Genomic DNA, 11,134 nt, shown 5'->3' with positions numbered 1-11,134 from the left:
GGCGTGAAGTGGTTTGCTTTGCTTTGCTTTGCTTTGCTTTGCTTCACGTGTCCAAACATTCTCTCCTTCACACAGTCACGGGAGTTACACCTTTACAGTGGCGACTCTTCCACCATTAACTCAATAACACTTCTCTTCAACACAACCATTATCTTTCAAACCCTTCAGTACTGGAACGCATTTTTACCTTGAGTTTTGTGTGCGATTAGATGATTTTACCGACATTAGGAAGGGTCTATGGAGGTCAGAAGATTAATGGTCACAGTCTTCATTAGTTTAATCATCCACATTAGGACGCATTTCTAACATTGGGACGCCTTTTTACCTTGAGTTTTGGGTGTGATTAGACGATTTTACTGACATTAGGAAGGGTTTATGGAGGTCAGAAGATTAATGGTCACAATCTTCATTAGTTTAATCATCCACATTGAGACGCATTTTTACCTTGAGTTTTATGTGCGATTAGATGAAGGTCAGAAGATTAATGGTCACTGTTTTCATTGTTTTAATCCCCCCCCCCATTGGGACGCATTTTTACCTTGAGTTTGGGTGTAATTAGACGATTTTACTGACATAAGGAAGGGTCTATGAAGGTCTGAAGATTAATGGTCACAGTCTTCATTAGTTTAATCCCCCACATAAGTCTCTGAAGCTTTATAAAATCACCAAATAGTAAGGAGAGTGAATATGGAAACGCGTCAAGATGCTGAATGGGTTAAGAGCATTATTTACGTGTCTACTAATCCTTATCTAATTTGAAGAAAAACCGAACCGATCCAAATTTAACCGAAGCGATACCTCCTGTGAAACCGCTAATGTATTTTCTTTATCATCGAAACACTTCAGATTTTCTGCATTTCCTCGTTTTTTTTCTACTCACGAAACTCTAAACACTTCCCAATGTCGACATTTTAACAAGCTTCCCTTATCTCTTCAACTTTACCTACACTCCTTTCAAAAATTTCCTGCATTTCCTCGTTTTTTTCCTACACTTACTGCATTTCCTCGTTTTTTCCTACACTTACGAAATTCTAAACACTTCCCAATGTCGACATTTTAACAAGCTTCCCTTATCTCTTCAACTTTACCTACACTCCTTTCAATATTTTCCTGCACTTCCTCGTTTTTTTCCTACACTTACTGCATTTCCTCGTTTTTTCCTACACTTACGAAATTCTAAACACTTCCCAATGTCGACATTTTAACACGCATCACGTAACTCTTCAACTTTATCTACACCTATCTCAATATTTTCCTGCATTTCCTCGTTTTTCTACTCGCTAAACTCTAAACCCTTCGCAATGTCGACATTTTAACACGCTTCCCTTAACTCTTCAACTGCACCTACACTTCTTTCACTTACAAGTTCATCTTTGCAATGTTTATCCTCTTTTACAAACATTATACATTTATCTACTTAGCACACAGCACGCGAGACACTTGATACTGAACCCATTATCTCTCTCTCTCCCTCTGCCTCCCTCTCTTACTTCACCCTCCTGCCTCCCTCTCTCCCTCTCTTACTTCACCCTCCTAATTAACAGCCACAGCCCAACAATCGTTCTCTCATCTTATTCTTGGCCTCAGCTTTTGCATTTTTCGTCGATGTCTTCACTTCACGAGACTCAAATGATCGCAGTGCGTAGGAAGGGAGGAGGAGGAGAGGGAGGAAGGAAGAGGGGGGAAGGAGAGAGGTGGGGAGTAGAGACGGGAGCTTAGATTGGGGGAGAGTTGAACAATAATAAACAACACTGTTATCTTGATGTCAGAAGATAGATGACTCAGAGAGAGAGAGAGAGAGAGAGAGAGAGAGAGAGAGAGAGAGAGAGAGAGAGAGAGAGAGAGAGAGAGAGAGAGAGAGAGAGTACCTACAATCATTTCCTCTTTCGTTCAATCCAAGTAGCGAATTAACTTCTTGTGATTTATATGTCATATTCACTGACTGACTGGCTGACTGGCTGGTTACGTGACTGACTGACCGACTGATTAGTTACGTGACTGACTGACTGACTGGCTGGTTACGTGACTGACTGACTGGCTGGTTACGTGACTGACTGACTGACTGGCTGGTTACGTGACTGACTGACTGGCTGGTTACGTGACTGACTGACCGACTGATTAGTTACGTGACTGACTGACTGACTGGCTGGTTACGTGACTGACTGACTGGCTGGTTACGTGACTGACTGACAGTCAGTCTGACTGACTGGCTGGTTACGTGACTGACTGACAGTCAGTCTGTCTGACCGACTGACTGACTGACTGACTGGTTACGTGACTGACTGACCGACCGACTGGTTACGTGATTGACTGACCGACCGACTGGTTACGTGACTGACTGGTTACGTGACTGACTGACCGACCGACCGACCGACTGGTTACGTGACTGACTGACCGACCGACCGACTGGTTACGTGACTGACTGACCGACCGACCGACCGACTGACTGACTGACTGGTTACGTGACTGACTGACCGACCGACCGACCGACTGACTGACTGACTGGTTACGTGACTGACTGACCGACCGACTTACGTGACCTGACCGACCGACCGACTGACCGACTGACCGACTGACTGACTGACTGATTGGTTACGTGACTGACTGACCGACTGACTGACTGACTGACTGACTGACTGGTTACGTGACTGACTGACCGACCGACCGACCGACCGACTACTGACTGACTGACCGACCGACCGACCGACTGGTTACGTGACTGACTGACCGACCGACCGACCGACTGGTTACGTGACTGACTGACCGACCGACCGACTGGTTACGTGACTGACTGACCGACCGACCGACTGGTTACGTGACTGACTGACCGACCGACCGACTGGTTACGTGACTGACTGACCGACCGACCGACTGGTTACGTGACTGACTGACCGACCGACCGACTGGTTACGTGACTGACTGACCGACCGACCGACTGACTGACTGACTGACTGGTTACGTGACTGACTGACCGACCGACTGACTGACTGACTGACCGACCGACCGACTGACTGACCGACCGACCGACCGACTGACTGACTGACTGGTTACGTGACTGACTGACCGACCGACTGACTGACTAATTGGTTACGTGACTGACTGACCGACTGACTGATTGGTTACGTGACTCACTGACCGACTGACTAACTGACTGGTTACGTGACTGACTGACCGACTGACTGACTGGTTACGTGACTGACTGACCGACTGACTGACTGACTGACTGGTTACGTGACTGACTGACCGACTGACTGACTGATTGGTTACGTGACTGACTGACTGACTGACTGACTGACTGACCGACTGACTGACTGACCGACTGACTGATTGGTTACGTGACTGACTGACTGACTGACTGATTACAAGACTGACTAAATGACTTACTGAATGACCGATTAATTTCCACAAAGATAGAGAAATGACTGATTACAGAGAGAGAGAGAGAGAGAGAGAGAGAGAGAGAGAGAGAGAGAGAGAGAGAGAGAGAGAGATTCACACAAAGACACAGTACACAAACATATTCTTAAAAGATAGAGTAATAATACACACACACACACACACACACACACACACACACACACACAGCTCGAGAGAACACTTTCTTTCTTCACAAACCCTAATATCATAAACAACATTTTTATTTACATTATCATCCCCCAGAGAGAGAGAGAGAGAGAGAGAGAGAGAGGCGTACAGTACAGAGATCCTTTATGGCTCCCCTTACCCAGTATCATGGCCTCCAGTTTCCTCCTGTCCACTCTGAATCTCTCCTCCACCGTGCCATCGTCCAGAGCGTGCAGGGAGAGGTAGTCAACGCTGTCAGATCGGCTCAGGCTTTCCTCAGAGTACATTTCACCCACCTCATCCTCGTCTTGGTGATCGTGCGGACCCATATCTACGTGTTTTCACTTCACTTCACTTCACTATAGATTAATTTAAGTGTCTGGCTAGCTCCTGTGTTCTTTTTTCCTTGTTCTTTGTTCTTAATTCTTTTATCCCGTCCGTCCGTCTTTCCGTCTGTCTGTCCTTTCTTCCCCCAGGGTGGCTGCGAGAGACACGGGGCGGCTTGTGGTGTTCAGAAAGTCGGCCCCCGAGTAACTTCCGAAACCCAAACATTGGCCACTACAGCTCAGGCCACGCACAGCCAATCGCCAACCTTGCCCACTGTTGCATGCTCCTCTCACTTCCTTAGCTCACAGATATGATAACAGTGGCCCTCTCGCCACGCTCGCTGCCCTCACGACCACGCTATCACTACACCTTGCCTCATCACACAGAACGCATCTACCCACCCAGCGCAATTCAAGGGAAAGCGCCTCAAATTACAACTTTTCTAGCGTCAGTTGTGGAGATTTGAACTAAACGATATCAAAAATAGAGCGTAAGACAGCAGAATTCTCATTTTCTATCGGTCAAGCCTTAGCCCCGCCTCCGAATCCTTGGCTCAGGACATGAAACAACGAAGCTGTTATGGACACAGCCACTGCAGGCCGGCCCCAGCATCTGACGTGAAGTCCTGCCTGCCTGCCTGCCTGCCTGCTACCCCATCCCACACCACCCCACACGCCACACACGCCACACACCCGCCCACACACCACCACACGCTTGCAACCTTCATTCGCAACCCACGCACTCTCTCTCGAACGTTTGTGCTTCTCTTCTCTCAACAACGGGAGTGTGAAGGGTTGTTCAGTAGTTATGAGGCTCGTCAAGGTGTGTGTGTGTGTGTGTGTGTGTGTGTGTGTGTGTGTGTGCCATGAGGGAGGTTTAAAAAGAAATACGCATATGTTTAATTGCTTCCTAAAGACAGCCTCTTGTCGTGTGAAGTTCCAAAGGCTTAAAACCTCCCCTTGCTCTCTTGTGTTCGTGAGTCAGCTAGGCAAGGTGGTGGTGGTGGTGGTGGTAGTGGTGGTGGTAACAGCTGTAGTAACAACAATACTGCTACTACTACTATTTATACTATTAGTACTCCTACTACTACTACTACTACTACTACTACTACTACTACTACTACTACTATTACTACTGCTACATCTACTACTTTACATTACGAAGATCATTATCATCATTTTCATCACTCCCCCACATCATCATCAGCAGCAGCATTAGCAATAACAGTAGTAGTAGTAGTAGTAGTAGTAGTAGTAGTAGTAGTAGTAGCAGTAGTAGCAGCAGTAGCAGTAGTAGTAGTAGTAGTAGTAGTAGTAGTAGTAGTAGTAGTAGTAGTAGTAGTAATAAAAGTAGTAGTAGTAGTAGTAGTAGTAGTAGTAGTAGTAGTTTTTGTTGTTGTTGTTGGTGTTGTTGTTTTTGTTTATGTTGTTGTTGTCGTTGGTGTTGGAATCACTGTTGTTATTGTTGTTGTTGTTGTGGTAGTAATAGTAGTAGTAGTAGTAGTAGTAGTTGTAGTTGTAGTAGTAGTAGTAGTAGTAGTAGTTGTTGTTGTTGTTGCTGTTGTTGTTTTTGTTGTTGTTGTTTTTAGCCCCGTCAAGAGTGTGTTAATTCATAATAGAGTAATCAGAAGAGATCTGGGAAAAAATCAAGTAAAAAGATTAAGATGCGCTTACGTTCTTGTGTGTGTGTGTGTGTGTGTGTGTGTGTGTGTGGAGAGAGAGAGAGAGAGAGAGAGAGAGAGAGAGAGAGAGAGAGAGAGAGAGAGAGAGAGAGAGAGAGAGAGAGAGAGAAACCACAAGTATAAAATGAAGGAACAATATAGAAAAGAAAAATGAGAAAATAACGAATAAGAAGAAGAATGAAAAAATGAGAAAAGATAATTTTTTTTCATCAAGGAAACAACGAGAGAGATGAAACGAAAGCAGGAATTAAGAGACGAATGAGGGAATGAATGAAGGAAGGAAAGAAAGGAGAAAATAAGATAATGTTAGTTTTAGAGACGCTCAAGTGATAAGCTAATATTACAAACACACTCAAACACTGCCAGGTTTAAGGAAAGAAGGAAGGAAGGAAGGAAGAAAGGAAGGAAAGAAAGGAGAAAATAAAATAATGTTAGTTTTAGAGACGCTCAAGTGACAAGCTAATATTACAAACACACTCAAACACTGCCAGGTTTAAGGAAAGAAGGAAGGAAGGAAGGAAGGAAGGAAGGAAAGAAGGAAGGAAGAAATATGGAAGGACAATCACGTGAGTCAGTAAAGAGAGTAGACGAGAAAGAATGAATGAATGAAAAAAAGAAAGGAAAAACGAACAGAAAGGAGATGGAAATAGGTGAATGAAGAGAAAATGAGAATCTGAATGAATGAACGCAAAAATAAAGGAAGAGACGAGAAACAAATGAATTGATGAAAAAAAAGAAAGAAGGAGAGAAAGAAGTGAGATGAAAAATATAATGAAAGAAAAAAATAAGTAAAAACATTAAATTAACTTGTTCACTACCAAGACACGCTTTCATATTCCTTGTGGTGACTATTTGGTGATCTTATACAGCTTCAGAAACTCTTGAGGGGGATTAGAATAGTGAAGACTGTGGCCATTAATCTTGTGACCTCCATACACCCTCGCTAGTGTCAATAAAATGGTCCAATGGTACATAAAACTCAAGGTACAAATGCGTCTCAGTACTGAAGGGGTTAAAATCAAGATATAAAGAAAGAAAAAGGAAAAGAAGGAAGAAGGAAAGAGGAAGAGAGGAAATGCTTTACTGTGCATCATATCAACTCCTCTTTCTCTCTCTCTCTCTCTCTCTCTCTCTCTCTCTCTCTCTCTCTCTCACTCTCTGCTTCTTTTTGTTCCTCTCTATCTTTCTTCTTTCTCTTCCCTCTTTTCTCTCTCTCTCTCTCTCTCTCTCTCTCTCTCTCTCTCTCTCTCTCTCTCTCTCTTCTCTCTCTCTCTCTCTCTCTCTCTCTCTCTCTCTCTCTCTCTCTCTCTCTCTCTCTCTCTCTCTCTTCCTTTTCTTCCTTTTCTCTCTCTTCCTCCTTCTCTTTCTCCTTCTCAAACTCTCTCTCATCATCCCTCTTCTTCCCTCCTTCTAAACCACTCTTCCTATCTCTCCCCTTTTCCTCTTCCTTACCTCCACTGTCTTCCTCCCTCCCTTCTCAGTCCTCCTCTCCATCCACCTCGCCTTCTCCCCAGCAAGTCTCTCAACTATCTGGGCTTATGTACCAATTCACACACAAATTTCAACTTGCGTCAATAAAAGCCTTGATATTTCCAGCACTGTGTAAATTAATGGGATAGAGGGAAGCTTCAAGTAATGGTACGTGAATGATAGTGATGCAGGCGGTTACTTGTTCTTAGTGCCTATGTAGTGATAAGTATTGCTACATGAGGTCGCTGTTGTTCCAGTATTCAGAAATGTTTTGCTCTCTCACCATGCACGGTAATTTTGAAAGGTCGTAATGGTTTGTAGTCGCCGTGGTGCAGTGGAACCATGCGTGCTTTGGGTTCCGAGGGGTCTCCAAGCGCATGGGTTCGAATGTTGTCCACGGTCCGAGTGTAGGTTGGGCTTCCTTACTTGAGGCAATGGTTTTCTAGCGGGTGGGCTTTGAGATAGGAGGTACCCCAAAAAGTATCCCCTTTTACCCATAAATTCCCGTGAAAAGCCCACATGGTATAAATAAACAAATATAAAAGACCATTTCTCTTGTTGGCAATGCAGGAATCTTGTTAGTCTGTCACTACAATCATGGAAACACTTTTAAAACTTAGTGTAATTTCAACGACAGTGTTTAATATGTAGTGGAGTGGTGTGTAGTGTTTCAGAAGACCGGCTTTAGATACCAACAAAAGCCAAGTGCATTAAGTAGACCCATTATAAATCTTTGTCACTTAAAAAGTCGATGTTGGTCCAGTAGTCATCAGAAATGCTTTAGTCTCTCACCACGGCAAGTTTGAAAGGTCACAGAGGTGGCTAGCCAGGTCCACAACACTGTTTCTCTAGTTCAGGGGTTCTCCACCTTTTTTCGTGAAGAACACCCTGAGTTACAAGAGCATCTGTCCGAACCCAGAGTGTCCTGACATCGAACACAATGTTAGTCAAGTGACTGACACTAACTCAATATACAATGGTACTAATACAAAGGATAGCGTCACATCAGCCACGGAAATCTTCTTGTGAAGCTTCTAGCCTCTAATGAGCTAATGAGAGAATTATGTTGGTGGTGCAGAGGAGGGACAGGAGGACGAGGAGGACGAGGAGGAGACAAGCCTGGGAATATTGAGTGAGTGAAATTGTTAATAAGAACAACTATAATATGCATAATTCTCTCTCTCTCTCTCTCTCTCTCTCTCTCTCTCTCTACTACTACTACTACTACTACTACTACTACTACTACTACTACTACTACTACTACTACTACTACTACTACTACTACTACTACTACTACTACTACTACTACTACTACTACTACTACTGCTACTACTACCACTACTACTACTATTACTACTACTACTACTACTACAACAACAACAACAACAACAACAACAACAACAACAACAACAACAGCTACTACTACTACTACTACTACTACTACTACTACTTACTACTACTACTACTATTACTACTACTACCACTACTACTACTACTACTATTACTACTACTACTACTACTACTACTACAACAACAACAACAACAACAACAACAACAACAACAGCTACTACTACTACTACTACTACTACTACTACTACTACTAGATTTCTTTGATATATTTCACTTGACTACAAAAGACTAGCGGACACTATCAAATTTCAATATGGCTGAGACACAGTTCCATTATTGGCCTGTGCGTCACATATGAGTGGGAAGGGTGACGGTTGTGTCAGACAGTGCTCATCTCATGTCGGCCTCCACATCCAATCGGCTCCAGGATGTCAGATTTCCCCTTATTCCTCCTCCACTACGTGTGTGTGTGTGTGTGTGTTTGACTAATAGAGAGAGAGAGAGAGAGAGAGAGAGAGAGAGAGAGAGAGAGAGAGAGAGAGAGAGAGAGAGAGAGAGAGAGAGAGAGAGAGAGAGAGAGAGAGAGAGAGAGAGAATAACTATTTTAAATGATAGGATCAAAAGTGCTTTTCCAATGGCCATGCTGAATATTCAGCGACAAAATACTTATTAGCGTCAAGGTTGTTTCCTCCTTTCAGTTTTTCAAAACCTTCACTTAGGTCTCCTCTTATCCTGCGCTTCGTTAAGCTGAATACATTGAATGCTTCCACTCGTTCATCATGCGGCTCATTTCTCACTCTTGGAATTGTTGAAGTCACTCTACGCTGGACCTTTTCCAGTTTTTCAGTGTCTTTTCTGTAGTGTGGTGACCACAACTGCACACAGTGTTCAAGCTGAGGACGCACCGCTGAGCTATACAGACCAAGTATAACCTTTTCAGATTGAAATTGAAAGCTTGTTCCAACGATCCCTACTAATTTGTTTGCCATCTTCAGTGTTCCTGTGCAGTGTTGACTCGGCTTCACATCTTTGGACACCACAACACCAACAACATCTTCACTTTCAGCACTGGCCATGGGCACTGTGTTCATCACGTATTTTGCTGCAACTTTTCTATGTTGAATTCCGTCTGCCATTTTCTGCCCAGCAGGTTATGACACCAACTCTGTAGTTGGTGCCATTGTGAGGTGGAGGAGGAGGAGATGTGAAGGACTTTCCACTTTTCTACATTCAAATTCATCAGCCATTTTCTGCCCAGCATGTTTTTTTTTTTTTTTTTTTTTTTTTTTCTTATGTTGTGGCCTATAGCGCCTGTAGGTTTACTAGAGGAGTATGGGAAGCGGTGTTCAGCTTCCGCCCATTAGTGGCGCAGGCAATTTTCTTTATAATGGTAGGCTACCCATATTAGGGCCCATATCACCACCCAAGCGCATCTTTGGTGTAACACGTAGAACCTTGGTATCTTGGTGACATGAAGGCAACTTAAGCTACTCGAGAAATGGCAAAGTATCAAGATGGTGTGTGGTGGGATTTCAACCCACGCGTGGACGTCTGCCCGATGCCACCACCACCACCACCTTATCCACTACGTTTGCTGAGGTCACGCTGTACTTCCTGCCGTGGTGACCTTCAGGAGGAGGACCAGGAGAGAGAGGAGGAGGAGGACGAGGACGAGGAGGAGGAGGAGGAGGAGGAGGAGGAGGAGGAGGAGGAGGTGGAGATAAGGACATAAATTAAACGTCACCCTCCACCAACCCTGCCACCCTTCACCACCACCACCACCACCACCACCACCACCATTTCCTACACCACCACCACCACCACCACCACTCCCTATACCACCACCACCACTCCCTACATCACCACCACCACCGCCACCTTTCCATACACCACTCCGCCAGGAGGAGGAGATGATGAAGAGGAGGAGGAGGAGGAGGAAGTAGATGCGTAGGAGGAAGAGGATTTGAGGAGGAGGAGGAGGAGGAGGAGGAGGAGGAGGAGGAGATGCGGAGGAGGAAAGGGATTTGAAGAGGAGGAGGAGGAGGAATAGGAGGGGCCCCCGCCGCCAGGGTGTGTGGCCCAGGGAGGGGAGGGTGAGAGAGCAGCCTGCGCCACCCAGGCAGTGAGGCGGTGAGTGTGCCGCGGCACTGTACATGTGCCTCACTGCCGCACCATCAGGTGGAAGGGCTCCTGGAGCTGGCACCGCAGCAGTCCTCGCCCAGCGCCGCCAGGGCCCGCTCCACCTTGGGAGGCAGGGCGGCAGCTCGGCTCCTCACGGGCGCAGCGCTGCCCCAGCCGCCACAGGGCACCGCCAGCCAGGGCTGCATGCATAAATCTGCTATCTGCTGCAGCAGGAAGCCCAGGCTGAACACGTCCCCTGAGGCAAACACGGGCCGCCGCGCCTTCACCTCCGGCGCCATCCAGGGACACTCAGCGCCTAACCCTTCCCTGGGGAAGTCGTCCTCCTTGCCCGTCTCTAGGCTGAAGTCCCCAGCGATACGCCCCGCGCGGCACGCCCAACCCAGGTCGATGACGTGCAGCACGGGTGGTGCACGCCGCCCGAGACTGTGATGTTGTCAATCTTCAGGTCATTGTGCACCACGCCCCTGGGCGTGTACCTCCCAGGCGGCGGCACAGCTGCCTCAGGAGCGCAGCACTCCCTGCACGGAGCACTGCATCAGGAATTTGTCGTACGGCTCGCCGACAAACTCCTGGATGATGGTGAGGGGCCGGAAGCCCAGG

At 45.9% G+C, this 11,134-nt stretch overlaps 1 protein-coding gene across 3 annotated transcripts in view; it reads right to left on the bottom strand.

The window, feature by feature from the left end:
• Window positions 1-4,519, bottom strand: part of LOC123513389 (protein bicaudal C homolog 1-like) — a 121,927-nt gene extending 117,408 nt beyond the window's left edge. The window contains exon 1 of one of the 3 annotated variants that reach the window (XM_045270526.1): window positions 3,725-4,519. In XM_045270526.1, the coding sequence (XP_045126461.1) occupies window positions 3,725-3,893 (169 nt within the window). In that variant the 5' untranslated portion in view covers window positions 3,894-4,519. The remainder of the gene's footprint in view (window positions 1-3,724) is intronic. The other 2 variants (XM_045270534.1, XM_045270542.1) reach the window with 2 other exon arrangements.
• Between the last annotated feature and the right edge of the window lie 6,615 nt (window positions 4,520-11,134).

This window comes from Portunus trituberculatus, chromosome 5 (assembly GCF_017591435.1).
Source record: "Portunus trituberculatus isolate SZX2019 chromosome 5, ASM1759143v1, whole genome shotgun sequence".
In the NCBI taxonomy this organism is placed as follows: domain Eukaryota; kingdom Metazoa; phylum Arthropoda; class Malacostraca; order Decapoda; family Portunidae; genus Portunus; species Portunus trituberculatus.
Note: the sequence above shows the minus strand (reverse complement) of the source record. Positions and strands in the feature narration are given on the sequence as shown.